Below are 26,486 nucleotides of genomic sequence, written 5' to 3'. Positions count from 1 at the left end.
CTTGTCAAAGGACTGATGCTACATAATTTCTCTTTAATTTTATTATTAGTTTCAAGTATACAGTACATTGGTTAGACACTTATATAGTTTATAAAACAAGCCCCCAATTTCTCTTTCTCTTCTCTGGCTCTCCACCTAACCATTACATTAATGCTAACTGCATTCCTTATGCCATGCTCCCCATCCCTGTGGCCATCTATCAACTTACTAATTTGTACTTCTTTAACCCTTCACCGTAATCTCCTACCACCCTCCCTTCTGGCCATCCCCAGATTGTCCTCTATATTTGTGAGTCTGTTTTTGATCCCAAAAGTTTTAGATGAATAAAGACCCTTGGATGTACGTCTTTCTCTATAAGGTACCAAGCTGTCCTGCTTTAATCTGTCAGCCCCAGAGAGATCTGTAAACCAAGGTCAACCACAGCACATCAAGAAGGCACAGATAAAATAGGAGGGAAGACACATAGCTTCTGTAGGCTGTCATTTGTCTGTGAGTCACAATGAATACCCAGGTCCTTCTGCTGTAGCCTCCTGATTTGCTGTGACTTTGAAAGGCTATCAAAGCTTGAACTTTCCCATAGAAAAGGTTCTCTCCTCTCGACTCTACGAGCTCTGGCCACCAGTGTGGGCTGAAGGTCCTGGAAGGCAGGGGACCCCAGATGTACCAAGGGTAAAACTGCCACCAGTATCAGGAAAATGACCCAGATAATAGCATACTCAAATTATCTTCCCATTTACTCGTGAGACTCATTCATATTGTTCACTTCAAAACAACATAGCAGAAACAAATATATAGAAATTTCTTTTCAGAAGGTCTCACAAACTCTGCTAGCCCTTTGCCTCAGTTCTTTTGCTTCTGCCTTTCCCAGTTCTCCAAGAGCTGGGTTAGCTGCTGACCTTACCTTTAGGTCCAGCCTCTCTCCTAGGCCTGAGTCAATCCAGGACTGGAGCAGGAGGAGGGTGTATGACATGAGCTCCCACCCTATAACAGGACACCTGAGGGAACAAACCTAAGTCCCCTAGTGAGCCTTGGTTCACAAGCCTGGACTTCCACTTTGGCCCTCATTCTAAATTCCAGCCTGGCAACTACAAAACTGCTACCCATGCCCAATCTTCATCCTGCCTGCTCCATATATTTCACCTGCCCTGCATTTTACATACAGAAAGAACACAGTAAACACTGTAAGTTTCAACTAATTTCGACAACTCTGAAACGAAATAACAGTTAAAACACAATTCTTAATGAAAAATCCGTGCAAAATCCCTCAGATACTTTAACTAAATCTGACTAAATCTTCCTCTTATATTCACTCTAGCTATGGTAAACCCTGAAATATGATACTACTACTATGGCTCAGGAGGTGAAGCTGGAAGAATATAGGATCAGCTCCCAGAAATCCAAAATGGATACTCATAATCCACAATAAAGAATAGCTAGGATAAGTGAAATCCATAACCAGAAACAATTCCCAAATTTCCTTATGGCCTTTATATGTCGAAGTAGTCCCTATTCATTTTTTTTAAAGATCTGTGTAGCACGTATGACCAATTTGGTTTAGTCTTCTTTTCCTTCCTTTGTCTACTGTTTGGTAGAAGTTTTAAAAAGAAATACGTGTTTTATGGCATGTGAATTATATCTCACTAAAAATGAAATAAATGGTCAAAATATGAACAGCTGGGAATAAAAAGAGGCAAAGCAAAGAGCCTAGCTCAGCAGCAGCAGAGCAATTAGCTGGAAACAAGCAGCAGCTGTCTCCTTCAGCCAGGTCACGAGCTCACCGTGTTGCCTCAGACCCATCACTCCATGAATTTATAGTTCCTGGCTGGCCCCTGTAAGTGGCGGAGTTTTCAACCTCAGGGATAGCTAATACACAAGCTGAACAATCAGCTTTTGACTCACTGCCAGAATTCGTTTTAAAATGCAGTTCTAACAAATTACCACAAATTTATTTAGAGGCTTAAAACCACACAAATGTAGTACCTCACAGTTCTGCAGGTTATAACTCCAACATGGGTCTCACTGGGCTAAAATCGAAGTTGTAGCAGAACTGTGTCCGCTTTTGAAGGTGCTAGGAGAGAATCCATTTTCTGGCCTTTTCCAGCTTCTAGAGGCTGCCCACATTTCTGAGAACATGGTTTCTTCCTACATCGTCAAAGCCAGCAACATAGCACCTCTCTCTGACCCTGCTTCTGTCCTCTAGTCATTTTTCCTCTCTTCTTCAGCCTCCCACTTCCACTTATAAGTAGGACCCTTCTGATTACACTGGGTGCACCTGGGTCACCGAGGCTACCTTCCCATCTGCTGATTAGCAATTTGAGCACCCCACCCCCCTTTCCCATGCAAGGGAATAGTCACAGGTTCCGGGGATTAGGACACTGACATCTTTGGGGGCCATTATTCTGCACACATCGACCAGCCCGTATTTCAAAAATTATGAAAGAAAATGTAAAGCATGCACTTTTCGTAGACAACTATATTTTGATTTACAATATATTGGTGCCTAAAAATTTATATGTAAAGCAAAATTATAATTTACGGGTATTAAGAGTAACTCGCTATTGAAAGGAATTCTACAGGGAATTGTTTTGTACAGATATTAATTCTGTAATGTCTTATTTTATTATTCCAGATTTCCATACATTATATTTACTTAATGTTGAGCTAACTTAAGTATGGATAAAACATTAAGTGTTTTGAGAACATGAGAGGAAGAGAGTGGAGTCAAAAAACATAGAACCATTTTATGACAACCTGCACAGAATTATAAACCTTCATACATGCATTTGTGAACCTGATTAACTGACAGGAGCTATAATAAAACTTTAGTCTCATTCATTCAACTAGTGAGCACCAATAGTGCGCTGGTTAAGAACACAGACTCAGGTATCAGCCTGACTAGATCCAAATCCCAACTCTGAGAACTTCAGAGCTGTGTGACCTTGGGTTAATCAATGAATTTCTTTGTGCCTCACTTTCCACATCTATAAACTAAGAATAATATAGTACCTATAACGTAGGGCTGCCATGAGAATTAAATGAGACACAGAATATAGGACATACAGTATAATGTGTGGCGCATTTAAGTCCTCAATAAATTGATTCTCTTATCATCATCATGTACAGAGGGATCCGTGATAAGGTGCAGGAGACACACAAGAATCATCCTACAACTTGGATTCGTTGTTTTCAGAGCTTGAAAATGAAAGTGAGAACAGGACATGGCCACTAAATGGAAAGCAGCAGGTGAAATATTAAATTAAGATAAAATTTGAGTCTTCCTTGGTAGACACCCATGGTTTCTGCTTGCAGGCAATGTGAAAGATAGAATGACCTTCAAAACTTAATGGAATTGTGAATCATCCTCAGCAAACCACATGGTCTTATATTGAATATCTGAAAGAATGGTTATATTTCATATCAGATAATAATTTGTTTCTCTGCTCAGACTCTTCAAGTAGCTTGTTAGTTTAACCTTTGGGTTTTAATAGCTCTTCACAGCCTCCCAAACAAAGCCAACTTCATGTCCAAGGGATTTAAGGCCCTGAAAATTTTATCCCCTTCACTGTATCTAACTTTGCCTGACACAAACCCCTTATACGAATTCACCATTCTGGCCAAACTACAAAACTCACTAGTCCTGATATTACTAACATATTACTTTATATAGTGAGTTACTCTGATATGTTTCTTACCTAGTCTGGGGGGCTATCACAGGATGGGGACCCCATCTTACATAACCATATATTTCCCCACAGTGACCAGCATATAATAAGCACTAATTATTATTTGCTCGCTAAATGAATTACCGTATCCTTCAAATAATTACATTCATTTCTACATCAGAACCTTTGATGCTCTTTTGTTTCAAAGCTATTTTATTCATTCAACTGACACTCTCTTTTTTAAACTTCCTGATTCAGAATACATTTTTTTTAAAAGGTGCACTTCTAAATTCATCCTGAGGTTTCAGACTTTTAAAATTCCATACATCTGTGAGAATCTTCTCATTAAAGATTTTTTTTTCTAGGGCTCATTGTAAAGTTTTTGTTTTTAAAGAAATATTGTTTCTAGACATGCTTCTCAGGAGAATATCCTGAAAATGATGAAATAACACCTTACCTTCATGGTAACCGTAATGGTGCTATTTACATTCGCTTTATGCAACCAGCCTTGTTTTATCACACCACCCTTCTGAGAACATAAAGAAGATGAATCCTGAAATAGAGTGAAAACCATCAGTGAAACAGTAGCAAGCCATCTAATCAAATATTTGGGGGGACAAGGAGAACTAGACCTTCCCCTCCTATTTTCTAATTAAATCATAAAGTTCCCCCGCCTCCACGAAGATATGTGATTAAACTTGAAGTTGTTAACTATAGAATAAAAGGCTCTCTGTTATGCACACAGTAGGCACTCAATATTTACTGAATTGTATGAGCTGTCTTCTTGGAAAATCTTCTGCATTATGTAAACAGGCAAACTGCACCTCAAAATGTCACAGACATCCGGGCCATCTGTCCTATGAGGGATCTAGCAGGCAGGAGAGTCTAGATGAATCACTATACCACATGCCCAGTGTGGGAAAAGCAACTCCACAAACATGTCCCACAGGTGGGAAAACATGTTTATATAAAAATCACAGTCCACTTAACTTGATTTTTCCTCAACTCCATTTGGAAATGCAACAATTTTTTTTTAATTTTTAAAAAACACTCATTAGTTTGAAATCTGGCCACAAATCATTTTAAAAAACAATTCTTTCCCTCATCTTTTCTCAAGGAAATCTCTCACAGCAAAAGTGACCATGAAGAAACCAGTATAGTTGCCCCCATCTTTACCTCATCTTTCTCACAGTCCTCATCAATTTCAAACACATGACTGGGAATCTTTTCTGGTCTCAGAGATTTGCTGCAAATGCAAGAGAACTGTCTTAGACAAAAACCAAAACAAAACAAGATGAGTAAACTTCTTTCTTTCATAACCAAGAAAATGCCGAGACATGAGGAGGAAAAATCCTTTTTTCCTTTCCAAACTCAGATTCTCCCCTCTGACGAAACTTATATTACCTTTTATGTAAGGACTCCCACACATGCAGCCAGCAGTAAAGATATAACTAAGGCCAGATACTTTGTCAGGGGAGGGTGGAAATTGCCAAGGAATGTATGCCAGAGCTGTTAGTGGTGGCAGAACCTCAACTTTCACCAAGTCAAAAAGCAAGAGAGTGTAATTCTGGCTATTCCATCTGTTTGCCATATGACCTTGGACTGGTCATCTTAGAACTCAGTTTTCTCCTCTGAAAAAGTGCTTTGTAAACTATAAAAGGCTACAAAAGTCATATTTCTCCAAAACATTTTTGTATGCTATCCTGTGAAGTTGGTAGTATTATGGATGAGAAAAGGGAGGGTTCAGATTGTGTGACTGGCCCCAGACCATCTATCTAGTATGTAGCAGAAATAAAATTTGAACACTGAGAGTCTGGTTCCTGGGCCAATGTGCTCATAGCAGTCCTTTGACTCGACTGAAAGAGATGTACTTTTGTCAAAAGATATTTGGGGCCATCAAATTATGCCAAACGTCTAGATTTTTCATTGACACCACTGGAAAATGCTCACTACATTATCCAGAATTGAATAAAGATGATTTTATGGTCAATATAGATAGGCCAAAGCCAAAAAGTGAACTCATACATTTTGGAAAGTATTTCAATGAGTAAAGTTAAAACATATTCAATTACCCAAAATACTGTATTCATGAAACATACTGGTTGTTTGAGGTTTTGCTCTATCATAAATTACAACTTTCACATACAACCTGTACATAAATTACAAGTTTCACAAGTGGTTAAAATAAAAGGTAAAATGTTTAATAATTCTCCTTTTGAAGGTCTCCCCTTAATTCTGAACTTACCATGGCAACATCCGAAAGTCCCCAGAGAAATCTTCATACTTGTAGTTTACCACATGCCAATCTGTACTGTAGGTTTTAATACACTGAAAAAAGAGGAACCTGTAATTTGATATGTACGAAAACAATATATATCGAGAGAGAGAGAGAGAGAGAGAGAGAGAGAGAGAGAGAATATCTCTAGTTTTTAAAAATCTGGTATTAATCTGAAAGACTTTTAAAAATCTTTTGGGAAATGTTGATACTGGGATCTTCCTTTGGGGATTAACTGTGTCTCCCTAAACCAATTGGCAGCAATAAATGCCAATTCTTATGCTCTCTTAAACACTGACTCTAAGAGCGAACAGTATTATAATCCAAAAGAAAGAGACTAAGAACACATGCAACTTGTGAAGGTATTTAAGCTATATCCTTCATATCACATCATATAAACTCTTTACCTAGGTCGGTCAAGTTATAGTAATTTTATTTTCCATTTACAGTGAAGGAATAATTATTTTGAATTTATGATGAATGTTCCTCTGTAGCCTCTGAGTCTCTTACCTCTTTGACAAACAAACTCTGGGCCATTTTCTCAGCGTCTTCTGGTACAGTGGATTGTACTGTTCTGCGTTGACGACTTATCACTGAGATCTACAACACAAGAAACGTTCTTGCTGTAAGAACTGTCTTGGCAAATACAGGGTTTTTTAATTTTTCTTTAAAAGGGTGTTTGTGAACTCACGGATATATCTTCCATTGGAAACATAAGCAGGTCTCTGAGGGGGTCACTGTAAATCTGGGTTTTTCTTTGGGTGATAACATTCTCATAGTCCAAGGGCTCAACAACTTTGGTCTTCTCCTTCATAAGAGACAAAATGAAAGTTAATGTGGTCAAATTCACAAGAGATAAGTTTTTCTCCATGTGCTAAAGATACATTATCTCACAAAAGAAGAAATTACAGATAATAATAAGCATGTAAATGAGACTTTTACAAGAGAAATACTCTCCATAACTAAACACACACACCAAACACATACATACACACAGACCTCTCTGCTAAAAACAAGGGTTCTGAAGAGAGAGCACTGTAGTCTGCTTATCCATACACCTTCCAAAAATTTACTGAATTTACAGTAAAGCAAAAAGTGGTATATTTGGGGCTGTGGAGGATGGGCCTGGGTCAGGTGATGGCCGTTTCTTTCTAACCTTAATTGAGAAAGGCATAGGCACTATGCTTTTTCTGCCAGCCCGTTCGTTCGTTGTTTTTCTTGCTGAAAGCCAGCTGGTGGAAAAGCCTCAGCCTACTGCCGTCCACCATCCAGTCTAGAGCAAACAAAAAATGTCAGTGGCTGGCTAACTCACCCCTCCCAGAAACCTGTGGTGCTAGCCTGCCCAGCCCCCGCACCCTGCCTGAAGGCCGCTGTCAGCCCGGGGCTTCACTGGTGCCCAACACTGCCAGGAAAAGTTGAGCTCTAGATGTGGCTCTAGCCTCAGGGAGAGAAATGGAGCCAGTCCCCATGTAGTGCACTTCCCTGAGCTGTGGGACTTGCACCCAGGACTGGGCTCAGACATACAAAAAAAGTGGTATATTTGGAAGCCTGTCAGTTGATATTTACTGAATATGTGCTTGTCACTGGGTAACTAAAGGGGGAAAAGTATTAACATTCACTTTCTTGCTCTGTACCAGCCATGCTATCCAAATAATCTATCAACTTCTGTCATAGCTAGGGCGAGCGTGGGTATTGAAGATGCTTGATCCAGTGGGCAGGGCATAAAAGCAGGTGGTTTCAGATGACAAAGTCAGTGGGTCCGTGTTGGACTTGCAGGCAACCTGGCCATTGGTAGTTGGACCCTAGTCTGAGGATAAGGTTACCAGGATTGGGGTCAGTGACTCTGAGAAATCTAGAATATGATCTATTAATAAGAGTGATTATAGCATTTACTGAGCCCTTTCTATATGCCAGGTACCATCCAAATTTTCTCTGCATTTTCTCATGTAATACTCATAACAATCCCACGAAATAGGTTTAATCTTTGTCCTCATTTTACAGATGAATAAATCTTAGGCTCACTTCAGGTTGGGTAAACTTGCCCACCTTCAGAGCTGAATTCAAACCTTAGTCTGTGACTAGAAAGGCTGTTATTCCTAGCTCGTGCACTTTTTCCTCTCTTCAGAAATACACGAACATTTAAGGTACTGAAGTTGAAATAGGGTCCCATCACCTACCTTCCTATCATCTTTTCCTTCACTTAGCTTACCACGATCTTATATACCATCTCATTTTAGCTCTCTGCCTATCTAAAGGCAAGGAATTTTCTCTGTTAAATTTACTGCTATAATCCCAGCACCTGGAACATTCATTAAATTGTTGAACAAACTCTGAGATATTAAGATTCAACCAGAGCCATGTCTCAACACATTATTCTAAACTAAGGTGTGTACATGTCAGAGATTTCATTAAACGTTTTACTTAAGTCAAACTAAATTATTTTTCCTAAAAATTTTACAATAAAAACTGTATAAAGAAAACTTGAATTTAAGATATTAAAACTTAATATCATAATGGAATAAGGGTCATATTTATATTTGTGTACACAGTATTTAAGGCAGTCTCCAGTACACTATATCCACACAATCCTTTGAGAAATGTTTTTATACATGGTTCACAATAGTTCACAGCAATATTGCAGTTCCATTATCTTAAGGGCATCTCAGAACTTCCTCTGTAAGATTAGTTAGAAAAATTAGAGTAAACCACTGTAACCAATGAGAATCAGTGTTCAATAAATCTAAAAGATCCTAAGAAAAACGGTATGAAGGTTCCTCCAAAAATTAAAGGTAGAACTACTATATGATCCAGCAATCCCAATTCTGGGCATATATTCAAAGGAAACAAAATCGCTATCTCAAAGAGATATTTGCACTCCCATGTTCACTGCAGTATTACTCACAATAGCCAAGCTATGGAAACACTCTAAGTGTCTACCTACAGATGAATTAATACACACACATACACAAGCACACACTGAAATAATATTTAGCCATGAAAAAGAAAATCCCACCATTTGTGGCAACATGTATAAACCAGGAAGGCATTATACCAAGTAAAATAAGTCAGAGAAAGACAAATAATGTAGGATTCTCACTTATACATGGAATCTACAAAAAAAAAGTAGAATGATGGTTGCCAGGGACAGAAGGATGGAGGAAAATGGGGAAATGTTGGTCAAAGACTTTCCATTATGAGTAGTTTCTGAGGATCTAATGTACGGCATAGTGACTAGAGTTAATAATATTGAACAGTATACTTGAAAGTTGCTGAGAGTACATCTTAAATGTTCTCACCCCACACACAAAAAAGGTAACCATGTGAGGTGACAGACATATTCATTAACTTGATTGTGGTAATCTTTTCACAATGTATACATATATTAAATCATCACACTGTGCACTTTAAGTATATGCACTTTTATTTTTTAATTATGTCTCAGCAAATTTAGGGGGGAATACCCTAACTGATATACTTCATTTCAAGTTTTAAATTTGAATTTGTAGAACCATAAGATCAAATCAAGTAGATCATTCCTATCATGTTTGTGAATACTCATGCAAAATGAGTCAAAATAGAAAAAAAATCATACTTGGGGAACTCAAAGATTTTCTGATAGGAAAATTGGACCCCCTTGTCCCTTATGTACCATGTTGTCATGGACCCAAGTGAAAGGAAACTGACTGCCGCTTTCAACTCTGACACTCAAAGTCTGTGATCAATTTCTATGAGAAGTTAAATGAATAAAGCCCCATTTAAAAATAAATAAATAAAAAATAAAGCCCCATCTAAGAAGGCAAGCCTGAGGCACTGAAAATGATTTCAAAGTGTTGCCTTTGTTGACAACCAACCCCCCAAAACAGACTGCAAACATTTCTCAAATTTCAATGTTTAACCTATTGAATCAGCACCTGGTACTTTCTCTGTACAATAATTTCACAAGAACCTGTTCCAAGTAACTTTGAAAAAGAAAAAAAAAGAAAATGTTCCTTTAGTTTTGTAATGTAGTTGATAAATTAATATAGAAAAGCATGTCAAAATGAATCACATCTTTAAATGCACAATATATGCCTTCTAAAAATGAAGCTCGCAGCATCCCATGTGTTTTGAAAACCATACATACATATATATATATATATATATATATATATATATATATATGTTATAGAAACAAGGTTTCACTTTTCATTTAAAACTGATTAAACTAAGCATTCTGGGTCTTCATTCGTACTTCCTTTGTCAGGGGTGGCTCAATTGCAGAAAAAGTTGGGATGGCTATTATTCTGGGTTCCAAAAAGCTTCTGTGCCTGTGAACCCAACTTCATCTTTATAACAAGAAAAAGAGGAGGGGCTGAGCCACCCCATGTAACCCACCCTTGCCTCCAATTCCATTTTTTTCTCCACCCCTCTGCCAGGCATTACCAGCACAATTCGAACTAGAAATGGAAGAGAGAGGCTACACAGTAAGAGTCAGTCCCAAAGAACTGCAGCCTACATTTCCCTTCCAGTAGGATTCTTGTAACTCTGTTGACATCAGAGACCAGGAAAATCTTTGACTTTTCAAATTATGATTTAATAGTGGCTCTGCCTGCGGTCTAGAACATATCCCTTATCTAACTTTCCTATTTATGATTTTATTATTAGACTTATAGGGTTACCCTAAATAAAGCTTCTATCACACACAATAAAGGTCATTCACGCAGGCTTGTAATTTTTGCTTCCTGTCAGTTTGTGCACTGACTGGCCTGAAAGGTGCTTTTTCATAACTCAAGAAAACTGTCTTGTAATAAACAGTATTTTACAAACACTCAAATAGTAGCAAGTTCCCACTGTGCACTGCTATACAGTTTTGCAGCAGTGTTAAGTTAAAAGGCAAAGGCATTTATACAATCTGGAGAGAAGGAAGCATATGCTACAGATTCCTCTTCCTAAGTAACAGGAAATTTGGAACCTACTCAGTTTTCACCATGTATGGAAAAAAAATGGTTTGCCTTTGAAAGTTCTCATTCACTGATTCTTAGTCTCTCTTGAAATAACTTGCTAGTAGTATTACTCATTTTCTATTGTTTAACTCGAAGATCACTTTGCAATCTTAAGAAAACATTTTCAATATACCTTCTACCTATTTCACACCAAAACCTTTCCAGCAGACAAGGAAAATACTATCAACTTTATACATGAAGAAACTGGCTCAGAAGCTTACAATCAGCTCTACATTCAGTAGCAGAACCAGGATTCAAATTCATGTCTTACAATGCTGATCCTTCTTTTCTTAGCAGTGTTTCCCAAACTCGATTTATGTATAATATTTAAGATTTTTGGCATATCTTCAGCACGTTTTTCTTCACACTTTTCTTCCAATTTCTTCTTCATTAAAATGTATTTATTGAAACTGTAAGTCTGTATCATTCCCATAAAAGAAATCAGTATTTTCCTAATTGCTAATAAAATAAAAAATACCATCTTTGTGCCATGGTTTGGGATACAGTGCACTCTTTCAGGCTAAGTCAATTTACTAAGGACCAAATCTAAAAGAACTTCCATGTGTAAAACCTAAAACTGTGAAAAAATGCAAAATTCCACAAATTGAGATAATTTTCTATTTCTAACACAGAGTGAAAGGACAGAAGTTAAAAAAGGAAACTTAACAACTCGGATTTGGTTACAGTCTGTTTCTTGGTCCAAGGAGAGGAAATAAGGATCCTAACTAAGAGTCAGTAACAATACTTATTTAGACTTTACAATTTTGTGATGGTTCCTGTGCATCCATTGTACAGGATGACTGACCTTTCACCATCTTAATGATAACTGTAGAAATATTAAAACAAACTGGTAATCCTAAAAAAAACATGTAAATATATATGTGCAGGTAGATATTCACCCATCCAATCACTCAAGTATTTAAAAGTACACATGATAGTATAAAGCCTATTTATACTATCATTAGAAACTTGACCATATAATTTCAATTGCATTTAAAAAGCAATAATAGTAATGAAATATTTCTCTATCAACAAGAAATCAGCCAGGGTTTCTTCTGCTTAGGTATCACACGAAAACGTCACTAGTTTCTCAGTAAACCTTTTAGTTTAGAAACAAGTTTTGATTGTGGTAAGAAACATAGCGAAGTGAGAGACAAACCCAGACCACTCCATTTGGAACAATGATAAGATGAACATCTAAAACTCAACAAAAAACACCCAAAATAAACACCAGCACATCTTAGCGTGGGATCTGTGCATAAGAGCTACCACAGGCAGTGGACCTGGAGTAATAAAGAAGCTGCCTCTCCCAGCTACCAGAGCAAACTGTAGGAAGAGGGGGAGGGGAAAAGGTACATAGCGAGTTCCCTGAACAACACTGTCTGGGAGAGCTGTGAGCTCCCCATGGCCCACCGGCGGCAGGGCCAAATCTTCAGGGCACAAAAGCGGAACAGCAGAGATATAGCTGTTGATTTTTACCAGCCCCAGCTGGGAAACCAAAGCTTAATTGAAGTCCCCGTACCCTAACTCAAAGAGTCCTTCTCTCCCCATACCTCTGAGACAGAATGCTGTGGAGCCCCAAGGGAATCTGAGCAAACGTTACTGAAACTGTCTATAACACTGACAGGAACTGAGACCGAGGGTAGCAAGTGTGATTAAACAACCGTAAGAAAAAAAGACATTTTAAGACTTTATATAAAGCAGAGATCCAAGAGGATTAGATGCCAACTATTGGAAACCAAAGGAAAAACACATTATTTGCAATTGGCTAGGGACCATTATATAATAAATCTTCTTTATCAAAAAAAAAAAAATCAGAACACACTTCCATTAATGCCCAGGCAGAGAAAAAGTCCATTAAGCACCATGAACAACCAAGGTGACAAGGCAGCTCAGAAAGAAAGAGAAAAATCTTCAGAAAGTAAGCTTATAGACATAGAAATATGTGACTTAAATGACAGAGAATTCAGGATGGTACTTCTGAAAAAAACTCAGTGAGATCCGAAACAGGTCATATCAACAATTTCAGGACATGAAAAAGAATTAGATGATCAGAATGAGTACTTTAGCAAGGAGATTGAAACACTCAAAAAGAACCGAACAGGCCTTATGGAGATTAAAAAACGCACCTCAAAGTTGAAAAAATGAAATAACAAGCCTGGGAAACAGAGTCAGCCAAATGGAGTAGATAATCCCCAGACTTCTCAGCACAAACCTTACAAGTCAGAAAGTAGTGGAATCAAATATTCAAACTATTACATGAAAGGAACTACCAGCCTAGAATAATGTATCCAGCTAAGCTCTCCTTTAGATATGAAGGAGAAATAAAGAGACAACCATCCGAATGGGAAAATATATTAGCAAGCAACACCTGTGATTAGGGCCTAATATCCAAAATATACAAAGAACTCATACGGCCCATTAACAGCAAAAAAAAAAAAATCCAATCAAAAAATGGGCAGAGGACCTAAACAGACACTTCTCCCTAGAGGATATACAAATTGCCAACAAATATATGAAAACATGCTCAATATCACTAACTATCAGAGAAATGCAAATCAAAGCCACAATGAGACCATTTCACACAGTTATAATCAACAGGACAAGTAGTATCAAATGTTGGAGAGGATGTGGGAAAAAAAAGAACCCTCATACACTGCTGGTGGAGCTAAAAATTGGCACAGCCACTATGGAAAACAGTATGGAGGTTCCTCAAAACACTAAGAATTGATCCATCATATGATCCAGCAAGCTCTCTACTGGGTACTTACCCCAAAGACTTGAAAACTCATATTCAAAAAGATATGTGCACACTGATGTTCATAGCAGCATTATTCACGGTGGCCAGGACATGAAAGCGACCAATATGCCCTATAATAGATGATTGGATAAGGAACCTGTGGTACATATATACATGGAATATTACTCAGCCATAAGAAGAGATGAAATACCGCCATTTGAGACAATATGGATAGACCTTGAGATAATCAAGCTAAGCAAAATAAGCCAGACAGGAAAAGTTGAAAATCACATGCTATCACTTGTATGTGGGATATAAAACTAAAAGCAACAAAAAAACAGGACAAAGACTCATGGACATGGACAACAGACTAATGGTTACCAGAGGGGAGGGGGAGGGGGAAGTGGGGAGGTAAGGGGGATTTAAATTATTTCTTCAATTTAAAATAATTAATTTAAAAAAATTAATATTGTGAAAAATGAAAAAAAGGAGATATGAATTTTTAAGAAGGATTCCAAGAATGTGTCTTCTGCAAGTCTAAAGTGAACAGAGACTTCACAGAATCCCTCCTGTAGCACATTCAGAGGGAGACCAAAGCAGGCAAAATGCTTAGCAATGGGGCACAGGGCCAACTCAAAAACCTTCCTGTGCCACCACTACTGCCGCGTTCTCCAAATTAAGTTTCAGTGTAAGAAGGAGCATGGCAACAACTGGTTTAAGAAAGAGAATGAGTTACCCCAAAAGTTAGCTCATTTTCAGAATGCTGCTGTCAGATTGTTGTTTCGATGGCATCTGAACATATTCTTACTGAAAATAACTTTTAGGAGAGAAGTAACATACTCAAAAAGAGGGGTTACTCAAAGAGTCTCTCCCATCATTCCTCTACTTCCTTCCCTTGGGAATTTCTCCACACTCCCCTGGGCATTTAGCTCCCCTTTTGCTTCAGACATTTGTAGAAGAGTTGGCAGTGCTTTCTCCACAGAGACTTTTTTTTCAGACTATCTTAAAAAAATAGCACTTTGCACTCAAAATGGCCACTAGGGGTGTGTAATTTCTGGCAATGCAGAAAAGAAAGTGTGTTTGGTATAAGGAATATTTAACGAGTCCCTACTAAATTCCAGGCCCTATGCTAGCTGAGATGAAAAAGAACCAAGACCCTGTCCTTGAGAAGCTCACAGTCTGGGGGGGGGGAGGTGAGCTGTTCAAGTTCATCACTGAAGCTATTGTAACTTAAAGCTCCACTTGGCTTCTGTGAACCTATCATAACCCCTGATAGCCTGTCTTGTTCCAACAACACAACTGCACAATTGCCTTTGTATGCCAAAGTCTATGAGCCCATCTATCCACATCTACATCAGTCAGAAGGATTTCCCTGTATGGGTATAGGTGGTCACCAATCAGTTCATCTTCTACTTTTGTTGAAAAACTCCGGTAAGATCAGAGACTAGGTAACGGGTATGTAAGAATGAGGAGCAGCAAAAGTTGTGTTGTGACTAAAAGAAATGAGAAATGTCACTACTGCAGACTAGAGATTTCTAGGGGAAGACTCTACACAGCTCAGCAACAAACCAGAACTATAAGAAACTTTTTCATAAGGTTCAAATGAACAGTATTTGACTTTGTTATGACCCTTCCTTGTCTATATCATATGATTACCTTCACCAGCTCATTTCTTTCCCTCTTTCCCAGTAGGAGCTCCAAGTATTGAAGGAGCTTTGAATCAATATAATCTGATGATGCTAGGGGAGAGGTCATCTTTTGAATTAGTACAACCTAACTTGGCAAAATAGACATGAACATATTTTGATAAAGATTGTTTTTCAGGCCAAATCTTGGCATGAAAACCCACATGCAAATTGTATTCAAAATTGTTTACGTAGTACTTGTCATTGTCAAAAGAATTAGATGTGGTTCTTGAATCAAATGAAGTGAAATAATTTATGGGGGAAAAGTACTAGACAAAACTCAGTTATGAGTAAGATGATGGTGGTGATGATGATGATGATGATTGTACTAATTCTAATTCTAAACTAAACTAATTCTAAACTAAATTCCACATTCCATGTTACTCCAGAATATTTTCTAATTTAAAATAGCATTATTTTTTAAATAACTGCATTCAAGACCTTGACCTTTCTTAAATCTAACAACTAAGGGAAAATCACACTTTTCATGATACTACTGTTGGGTCATGCTTATTCCTAGCCACACCTTGCTCGTGTTATTACCCTAAGAGCCCAACTTCTAGCTTCTCTCACCCACGGCCCTTCTTAAGTCTTTACCGACCACTGTGACATTTACTCATATAAAGCATAGAACTGCTTTGTGGGTAGTTTGCTTATTAGTCTCCTTAGGACTATAATCATCTGGAGGGGGTAACAGTACCTCATACTTTCTCTACCACTTACATTTAACATTACTATATACAAAGTTAAGCATTTTGTATCTATTATCTCATTTAATTATTTCAAAAACAATACAATAGAGAATCTTTTAGTCTGCTCATTTTACGGATGAGGAAACTGAGGCTCAGGCAGGTGCAGTGTCACACATTAGTGGATCTGGGATTCAAATCTGTATCTGATGGACTCCTGAGCCAGTGCTCTTAACCATCATACACATAAACCTATGCCACTGGACTTAACAAAAACAAAACATGCCCCCACCCTTGCTCCTTCCAGATTTCATTTCCTTGGATGGACTCTGCATTTTACGATTTGCTAAAGCTTCCTCAAACTACACTATCATTTTAACCAAAGTGAAATCTTGCCTTCTCATCTCCCTGATGACGCTCAGCATGACTGGCTTAGAGAACTTGTAATATAATTAGATAAGGAGTTTTGCATTTCTAAGCTATTGCTCCCAATTTATCATTTGCCATCAATGAGTAGGGATTATTAGCACCTTAGGTCTTTTACTTTGGGGAAAGGAGTTGGCAGATTCAACTTCAAGTGATTACCAAAAAAAAAAAAAAAGAAAGGAAGGAAGAAAACAGTAAGATACTGTCAAGGGACTCTGTCTAATTCACATCGGTATCCTCCAAAGAACCTAGAAGAGAGCCTTGAAAACTACAAAGCCAGAAGCTTTTTGTTCATGAGGGATAACCAGCTGAGTAATAATGATCTTATACGTGTGCCTTCCAAGCCAAAATGGCAGCACACAAGGAGAAAGGAGCAAGTCATTGCTAAGGCTTTCAGAATTAATTTTCAGATCTCAGCTTTAATAATTCAGGAACTTACTGTTCTAAGAATCAGAAAAATGAGATTTTAAAGATATTTAAATCTAACATAGAAACACTGAGGAAAAATAAAACGTTTTTTTCCTCTAGAGTTTTTGCATAGGGAGGAAATCTTTTTAAACACCAAATTTCTTCCTTTTTCTGTCTATTTTGCTATTTATAAACTGAAGAAATATTTTTAAAACCCTACAACAAAGTTATATTATTTTTAAGTCACTAAATAATTCTGTATGTATATTAGTTCCAACTCAGTTAACAAGTGTTTTTCATTAAAGCCAAGTCAATATTATGCAAATAATCTATATTATCTACAAATGAATAAATAAAACACTGGTGAACTCTATACTCCAAAGCTTCATTTTAACCAACAACTATAACTTTACTCAATATACTGGCTGACAGGTAGGAAAACTGATTTGAATTCAATCACTGCTGACCTTTTGTGTTCACTTTGTGCTAATACGCATTTAAATGGCTCAAAGATAAAGACAAAAAGATAAAAATGAAAAGGCTTAAATAAACTGAGAGAGTAGAATGGCAAAGTACCCTTTTAAAACTAGACATTGTTTCTGTTCTTTAGCAAACCATTACTGACAAAAAGAAAAAAAATGTGCCTTGGTTGTACATAATTGCTTTCTTTCAAAGAACAAGTTTACATAGACATACAAAATCATTGTGGAAAATTTGTTCATGCAAAGAGAAATTAGACTGTACTCATTCTGTGCCAATCAACTAATTTATAACCTGTCTTGGATTTGGGTCCCCAGTATAAACTTGTAATAACAAACTCTCATTGACTTTTTCCCGAGTTGTATAATCAGAACCACAACATATCAACAAAATGTAAAGTGCACTGATTTCTATAGGTATGTGGCTTTAGCCAGCTAGATTACTAGCATTCAATAAAAACACAAAAACCTAAACATCCTGTTTATGTCCCTTTGAACACACAGCCAATACGAACTTATTTTGTTACAAAATCTCAGTAAGCTATAAAGCAGCCATACATCATTTTCTACACTGGATCCGACCATTGGTCTACCCATCCCATCAATCTGCTCCTGGAATAAAGAAAATTGAAGGACCTTGAAAGGGGCAAAAATGTACCTTTCTACACATATTTTCATTTTCCAAAATCAGTCATATTGGATCTATCCATCAAAGTCTCTCTACCTTTTTTGAACCTGCCAATACTTTCAGTCTATAACATTTCATGAGATAACATATTCTAAAAGCTACTTAAAGTAAATAAAGTGATAGTTCCCATGATTTTTCTTAAGGTTACTTCTTTAAAATGTTAGCAGATGCCCCAGTTCTTGGTATAATAGTCCAGTATATGGTGACCTGATCCATGTTTATCCTATCTACCCACTCATGATTAAACAGGCATACCTTCTTTGGCTAGATTGTCTTTTGGTGAGGTGAGACAGGAGTCCACAGATGTTGCCAAAGTCCTTCCTGACCATGCACCATATTCTACTGTTCTATTGGCCCTAACACATTCTGCCCTCAGTGTCCAGTCTACAGTCACTCTCATGTTGCATTAGCCCGAGTGCTATTGATTTCAGAGCCTACTCTCCTATTAAATAAAAAGTTTCAACTGTTTCCCCTAGATTACTCTCGCTTTCCTGTCCACATTATCAAGACTTATAGGGTCTCACTGCAGTATCACTCCTATAACTTGGCCTCTCTCAACTCTTAGGGAAGGGTGTTAAATCAGACCAGCACTGGGTAAACATCAATGGCTATTCAGCTTTTTTACATAACTGAGTCTTAAGAAAAAATGCCTACACTATCTAGAACCTTTGTTTCCTTTTGTAAAACCAATTCCCTACCTATGACAAACCTCCTGTCACCAAAATGAAGAGTCTCAAGGGCTGACCCCTAGGAAAAGTTTTTTTTTAATTCTTAAGTGAATAATGTTGAGGCGACGAAAATGTTTCAAAATTGATAGTGGTGATGACTGCCTGTGTCCGTGAATATACGAAAAACCATCGAAATATACACTTTAAATGGGTGAGTTGTATGGTATGTGAATTATATCTCGACAAAGCTATTAAGAAAACTTAAAGTGAAAAAATAACCTACCAAGTTTCATTTCCTTATACCGAATAAATAAATAAATAAATAAATAAATAAATAAATACTCCAATATATACACTAAGAAATGAATTCCCAGTACAGAAACCATGGTGCTTCCCAGTAGAATACTTAGATGTCAATGTCTGAAGATCCTACGCTTTAGTCATTGAGCCCACTGATAGCTGGGTACAAAGGTGGGGCTTGCTGCACTGTTACTCTCTGAGGGCTCTTCCAGAGCTCTTATAAACAGAAATCCAAAACGCATGGTTTAGTTCTATACAGTCACGGAGCATCAGCCATGTGCCAGGCAGTGGGCTACAAAGTGAGAAAACAAAGATGGACAAGATGTGGGCCCTGCCCTTTATGAATTCATGTGCTTGAGGAAAAGACAAACCACTAAAGACAGAGTTAAAATATGATGGGGTAAGGGCCAGCACAGGGGACACAGAGTGTGTGTGGGGGATCCAAGTAAGTGATAGATTAATGCCACTGGTGAAGGAGGCTCAGAGAGGAGGAGGCAACTGCGCTGAGCCTTGAAGGACTGAATAAAAATGCCCATGGAAGTCAAGGTGAGTAAAGGTATTCCAAGCAAAGAAGAGAGCATAAGTAATAGCATGGAGGAGTAACAGCACGTGCTTAGAGAGTCTAAAGATGAATGGAATACAGAGAGATGACCAAGATGAGCTGAGAAGGCATATTTATAGAGGGCCCCATATGCCAAGGCAATGAGTTTGGACTGTTTCCTAGTGTAAGCCATGGGGAGCCCAGCAGAGGTTTTTAAGCAGGGGAATGACATGAACAGATGTTTTACTCATATTTATTATGTACTGAAAGCCAGAAGGTCAGCACTAATGGAAATTAGTCCATAAAATGACAGCACAGGCTGAAAATTTGCCCCATTGTCTATATTTTCCAGGAGCAATACACTGAATTGTGGAAAACTACTCATTAGAGTTGCATACAAAATACTGAGGAAATCAAAGTGAGAGCTATGTCTGTGAAGAGCACGTCTTTGAGAGAAATACTTTAATCTTCCTTGTGTAGTAAGAGAGATTAAATCAGCCTACAAATTTCATTGTGAAAAGATTCGCTGCCAATCTGCACTTAATTTGTTTCCAATGCCTTTTCAAAGGTTAAATTGATCCAACACGATTACACTTCTAGGGAAAAAATGAGTTGGTTCACAGTTCTCCTTTGTTTAAACCCTTTCAACGATTCACCATACCTACAGGAAAAAAAGCTCAAATTATTCAAGGCTTATAAAATCTGGCCTCCACCCACAGCCTCCAGTCCATGTCCTCAACCACAGTGGACAGATCTCCTAAATGGGCCCTGTTATCTCATCTTTGCTGATCCTGACCTCTCTACCTAGTTCTCCCCACAACCCCACCCCAAGACTCCATGAAGCTCCCAATCTGTCTAGGTACAAATGGCCACTCCTGCCTACCCAGTGCTACCTACCTCTTCAAACCCAGAGCTAGTACATGTACTTCCTTCCCCCTCCTAGCCCTATCATGAGGTGCTGAGGTGCAGTACCTATCCATTTCTTTTTCTGTCTCCCCCAACTAGAATGAAAGCTCTATAATTGCAGTCTTCATCTTATTCACTGCTCTGTCTCCAGTTCCCCCAATTTCTATCTTCAATGACTGAACGAGCAAACTACAAATCATCGTCAAAATCTTTCTAAGCCTCAGCATTAAGATTTTCTTCATCTCCCAATTTTTCAAGATAACCACAATCTACAACATACTCACTGAAATACACACACCTGGATAGCTGTCCAAAGGAACCCTGCTACTGCACATTTTAATCACATGAATCATCACCCATTAACTTCTCTTTTGGTAAATTCACAATACCATATATGAAACTTTCACAGAACCAGGCACACCTACCTACACGAAGAAATGTAAAATATCAGAAGTAGAAAATCATGTTAGTTTGGCAAATTAAACCAGAGAGAAAGCTGATGACTCAAGCAAAATTCTGTGCTGGTAACCGTTTCCCATTGCGAAACTTCCTCCTGAACAGCCTCTCTCTTTCCTTCCCCCTACCTCCCTCCATCTCACATTTATTGTGTGCTGAATGTGCCCAAGGGTACATTTTCTTGCTTCTTCACCTAAAAGTAATCCAGAGTGTACCCCTGATACACATGCCCAGGAGCACTAGCAAGAAGCACTCTCTCATGCCGTTATCTAAGCATTTTGCAATGCTAACCCTTATCCCTTGCAAATGCCACCATGAAACCAAAGATTTAGAACCCTGCCTATACAGGCCTCTACCTAGAGCATGTGACTGAACTACTGTCCTGAGGGCAAAACTATTCTTTTCCCAGAAAAGGATCTCTATACCTTCTCCCAAGTACATTCTCCAACTAGACTAACATAAGCCCCTTCTCTCAATATGACAGTGTTGCTTTCATTCTCAATTCAACCTAGTCACCATGGCCCTCCCACGAACCCCTAGTCATTCTGAACCAAACCCATGGCCACTTACTTCCCAGCCCTGGATCAAACCCCTCCCCTGCCCACCGCTTGTTTTTCTTTGCTGCTGCCAGGAGAAAATCCTGACTGGGGTACTCAGGGGCTTTATTTCCACAGACACGAATCCTAGGCTGAGCTAGGCCCTTAGTCCCACCCCAAATGACTTTTATTTACTCCTGGTTAGCTCACTGTGACCTATAGAACAGGACACTTGAGGTTTCACAAATGGAAAATTTCCTCTTATAATGGTGCCTTGATTGATTTGTATAGCCTTATGCAAGGGCTATGCTACTAAATCAGATGTCCCCATACAGACTTTAACAATAAACATATAACTCTATATCCTTCCACATTTATTTGACGGCTGACCCCTTTTGGGGTGCTATCTTCTCCATTCCTAAAGTAGTTCCTAATCTGGGGTTTTAAGTGATCCTTGGATGGGCTACATGGGATGTGAAACTCTGAAATTATATAGAAAATGCTGTGTACATCTTTGTAGGAAAAAGCTCCAAAGCTTTCCAGAGTCTCAGAGTGCGACCCAAAAATGTGTAAGATCTACTGCTGTACTAACTTTATAAAAACAAGTTGCATTATTTCTATTTATGATTTCCTGATTTTGTATGATTATAAAAGCAATATATGTTCATTGAAAAAATTTTAATCCAGGGTGGAGGGGATAAAAATGATAGTGTTCAATAGTAGAAACTTGTAATGAGTAGTAAATAAGCTATAGAGATCTAATGCACAGTATAATGGATATAGACCATAATATTGTGCTATAATTATGTAATGAATGTGATAAATATCGCATCAGCAATCTTATTGCAATATATAAATGCATCAAAGAAACACATTGTATACCGTAAACTTACATAAACTTAAACATCTATTTATTCAATTAAAAAAAACTGTCAGAACTGGAAAAAATAAAACTTCTCCTCAAATGTGGGGAAAAAATTTTAACCCTCAAATTGAAAGAATGTAAGTCACTTAGAATCCAAAAAAAAAGTCACTTAGAATCCCACCATCCACAGATGACCACTATTACCATTTTGATTTACTTCCGTCTCTTTTCTATTTTTTTTTCTCCTTCCACATTGGATTCATAATGTTGATTTCTGTTAGTGTTCCAAATAATATAAGAGAAACTTCATGGTACAAAGAATTTGGGATGAGTGTTCAAAAATCCCTTTGATTTCCAAGACAAATTTTCCAACAAATATTTATTGAATACATGCTATGGACATGATATACTACTCCAAAATAAAAGAGACAACACTTTATACAAGTTCTCGAAGTGTTTAAAATTTCTAGGAATTTCAATAGGTTTTGTGAAACCCCAGCCTAAGAAAGGGAACTTTTTAGCTTATAATGACTGGACCTCCATCAACTGAAAGGGATAATAAAGCAGATGACAATGTCGTTACAGACTTGGAGAAATGCAGTTACACCACTAGAATTCAAATTAAAAAATGATATAGTTGTCCTTTGTTACCAAAATGCAGACTCACCGAATGATAAAAATACATACATGCAAAAAATTAATACATGATATAGGCTCTGGTCATCTCACATGATCCATAAACTCATTCTGGGGCTAATTCCCTGTGTTTTCAGCAATGATGTAAGGGAGAACCTGTGACCTCCTATGGTGGTTACTAGTAAAAGGATGGCACGTGTCTGCATATGAAATTCTACTTTGTTTAAAGGGGAAGGTTGGTGTAATTACTTCACCACCACTGCTTACATATTTTACAATCAAGATAATTCTGACAAAACAGGATTACTGCTTCTGTTTTAAATATATATAAGCCGGGCAAGGGCCAACTGAAGGACTGCCATCTCTCCAATGCTTTTCATCCCACATTTAAATAACATCCCACTTTCAAGGAGGGAAGCAAATTTCTTTCCCAAATTAAAGGCAGAGTGCATGAAATGCTTAAGAGCTTTGTGTATCGGCAGCACCTTCCTTATTAAGCCATTCATCTTCTTCCTCTTTCCTCGGACCATTGGAGGTTTCTCTGAGGAAGCAATCGAGGCCTAGCCCTGACAGAGTTTTCTGGAATTCAGGAATGTATTAGCATCTTCTGCAGAAGCTGCAACCTTTGGCCATGTCAAAGGCATTCCCTGCTTTCTTGTAACCACAACCTGAAAGCAGTTGCTCCCACACTGTAAGTGAGGTGGTCATCAGGCAAACAGGCAGATGCAGCCCCTTGTGATGCCTCAGCATCTTCCTCTCCCTCAGGGACCCAAGTCCAGAGCTCCTTTTGGAAGGCTCTAAGGCAGTCAGTGGACAGAAGGGCTGAGAGTGGACACAAGAGATAAGAGCCACACTTGGTATAAGGAGGATTTGAATGATGGCTAAATGGAATGCTGCTCCAAGGGTCAATGTGTAGCATGAGAATTATCCAAAGGCTTTCAAGCCCTTTTATATACTTTTCATAAAACTCTATCTAGAAGCTAGACCTGCTGACCCTAGGTCTCTGTGCTCTTGCCAGCAGCTGTTCCCACGATGTGGTCACGGCCATGAGAACCACTGCGCTGCTGAGGAAAGAAGGCCTGCCTCAGTAGCTACGGTTTTCATTACTCAGAGGCCTTTTTGATTTCTATTCTGTTTGTGGATTGTTTAAGACATCAAAATTTCACCAAGGAATGAGTAGGTACTATTGTACCAGCTATACAAGAAGTGGTAGAAAATGACTGTCATTTTTACTGACAAGGCGAAAACAGTTGAAAGTAAATGTGGTCAAGTGAAAACATTATGTATTCTGAGTGGGAATTATGGGTTACTTTTTCTTTTTCCTTTTCTGTTTTTACCCCAAAATTTCTAGAGCAACTATTGCTGTTATAATAAAAAAATAATAATCGACTTTATTTTTCTTTATTAAGGTAATATACATAAAATTTACCATTTTAACAATTTTTAAGTGTACAATTCAGTGGCATTCAGGACATGTACATTGTTTTGCAACCATCGCCACTATCCATTTCCAAATATTTCATCGTCTCAAACAGAAACTCCATACCCATTAAACACTAACTCCTCCATCCAACCTCCCCCAAACTCTGGCAACCTCTAATCTCTTTTCTGTCTCTATGAACTTGCCTATTCTAGGTACTTCATAAGTAGAATCGTACAATACCTGTCCTTTTGTGTCTAGCTTTTTTCACTTAGCATGTTTTCAAGGTTTATCTATGTGGTAGCATGTGTCAGAATTTCATTCCTTTTAAAGGCGGAATAATATTCCACTGTATGTATATACCATGTTTTGTTTAACTGTTGACATTGGGTTGTTTCCATCTTTTGGCTACTGTGAATAATGCTGATATGAACACCGGTGTACAAGTATCTGTATGAGTTCCTGTTTTCAGTTCTTTTGGGTACATATCTACAACTAGAATTGCTGGATCATATGGTTAATTCTGTATTTAACTTTTTGAGGAACTTGCCAAGCTGTTTTCCCCAGTGCCTGCACCATTTTACATTCCTACCAGTAATGTACAAGGGTTCCAATTTCTCTATATCTTCTCCAACACTTGTTTATTTTCCATTTTTTTAGAACAGCCATCCTAATACGTATAAAGATGTATCTCACTGTGGTTTCAACTTGCATTTACCTAATGATTAATAATGTTGAGCATCTTACTGGTAATTTGCATATCTCCTTTCCTTCAAGTTCTTTGCCTATTTTTAAATGAGGTTGCTTTATTTAGTTGTAGGAGTTCTTCACATATTCTGGATACTAATCCTTTATCAGATATATGCTTTGCAAATATTTTTTCCAATTCTGTGGGTTTCCTTTTCATTCTCTTGATAATGACCTCTAATACTTAAAAGTTTTTAGTCAACTCCAATTTTTAAAAGAAGATACAAGTAAAATTTTTAGGGAGCTGGCAGACAGCCTAAAATATAGATGAAGGGAATCCTAAGACCTCTTTTTAGACTTCCCTTCCAAGGATAAAGGAAGAACTGAGGTCTTCTCAATGGGGTAACTTATTAACTCCTCCCCACAACTTGGCTCCTCCCCAGGCAGCTAAAGCTGTAGAATACTTGTGTGCTATTGAGAGCACACAAAGGGAACTCATCCTGGGTGTGGTAGGTGAGCCCAGTGGAGTCGGGCATGATGGTGGGGACATGGAATCCTATGAACTCTTAAGGTTCTTCAGTTCCACTTGGCAGATGTTTCATAAGCTACTCTTTCTCTGGATGGGCCTAAACTGAACACATTCGAACTTTCAAATTTCTCAAAAGTAAGATAAACAGGCAGATTTGTTATTACTGAATGGAATAGAACATTAGAAAACGTCATTGTTGTGAAAAGTGACATCACAAGTTCATTTCCATCCTGAGGAATCAAACTCTCCAGAAGTGATTCCTTCTGTAAACTGGAGGCAGTGCCTTTTTTGTGTCTCTGTCCTTTGTTTCTTTGCTCTCCTACCCCTCCCCTGACCACTCCCACCAGCAAAATATGGCTTCTAAACAACTATTTGTCACATGGGAATTTATTTTCCAAGTATTTATGAATTATAATCGATTTCTGCAGGCAATAAGAAGCAATACACACTTATTTTCTTCTAGGGATGGCTCTGGAACTATCAGAGGATAGTCAAATCCCCTGAAACAGCTGTTCCTCAGTAGCTTATGTGAATAAAATAAGTCAAAATTTCAGAACTGTTGTGAGGCTGGACTGTTGAATATCTTTTAGACTAAAGGTTAGAAATCCAGTACCAGGTCCTGTAAAATTGATATTTCCTGCTCTACAAAGTATATTATCAAAGGTATTTATTCTCAATTACAGATCACTGATCTATAAAACTTTTTCATAAATATGCTAATATCTGAAACATTTCCTGTAACTAGGAAACATACTTCAAACCCCAGGGCAGGGAGGGGCATGAACTGAGTTGTGCATGTGAATTCATTTAGCCAAGAATCAAGTTAGAAGGATATCTGCAGGAAGGCCTTTACCTAGACATTCCAAAGCAACTGGCTTAGACTGTCAGTCTGTCAGTGCTAAATAACC

General features: G+C 38.0%; 2 protein-coding genes across 4 annotated transcripts in view; both read right to left on the bottom strand.

Annotated features, from left to right (window-relative positions):
- DOCK11 (dedicator of cytokinesis 11) overlaps nucleotides 1-26,486 on the bottom strand; it is a 174,718-nt gene that overhangs the window by 125,820 nt on the left and 22,412 nt on the right. For all 3 annotated transcript variants that reach the window (XM_016124435.2, XM_016124433.2, XM_016124436.2), the window contains exons 2-6: nucleotides 6,629-6,745; nucleotides 6,448-6,537; nucleotides 5,908-5,990; nucleotides 4,839-4,908; nucleotides 4,120-4,215 (exon numbers count right to left, since the gene is read on the bottom strand). In XM_016124435.2, the coding sequence (XP_015979921.2) occupies nucleotides 4,120-4,215; nucleotides 4,839-4,908; nucleotides 5,908-5,990; nucleotides 6,448-6,537; nucleotides 6,629-6,745 (456 nt within the window). The remainder of the gene's footprint in view (nucleotides 1-4,119; nucleotides 4,216-4,838; nucleotides 4,909-5,907; nucleotides 5,991-6,447; nucleotides 6,538-6,628; nucleotides 6,746-26,486) is intronic.
- Nucleotides 6,683-26,486, bottom strand: part of WDR44 (WD repeat domain 44) — a 185,690-nt gene continuing 165,886 nt past the window's right edge. The window contains exon 21 of the transcript XR_001594393.2: nucleotides 6,683-6,745. The gene's annotated coding sequence lies outside the window, so the exon portion shown is untranslated. The remainder of the gene's footprint in view (nucleotides 6,746-26,486) is intronic.

The sequence above is a fragment of the Rousettus aegyptiacus genome, unplaced genomic scaffold, assembly GCF_014176215.1.
Source record: "Rousettus aegyptiacus isolate mRouAeg1 unplaced genomic scaffold, mRouAeg1.p scaffold_m13_p_9, whole genome shotgun sequence".
NCBI lineage: Eukaryota > Metazoa > Chordata > Mammalia > Chiroptera > Pteropodidae > Rousettus > Rousettus aegyptiacus.
Note: the sequence above shows the minus strand (reverse complement) of the source record. Positions and strands in the feature narration are given on the sequence as shown.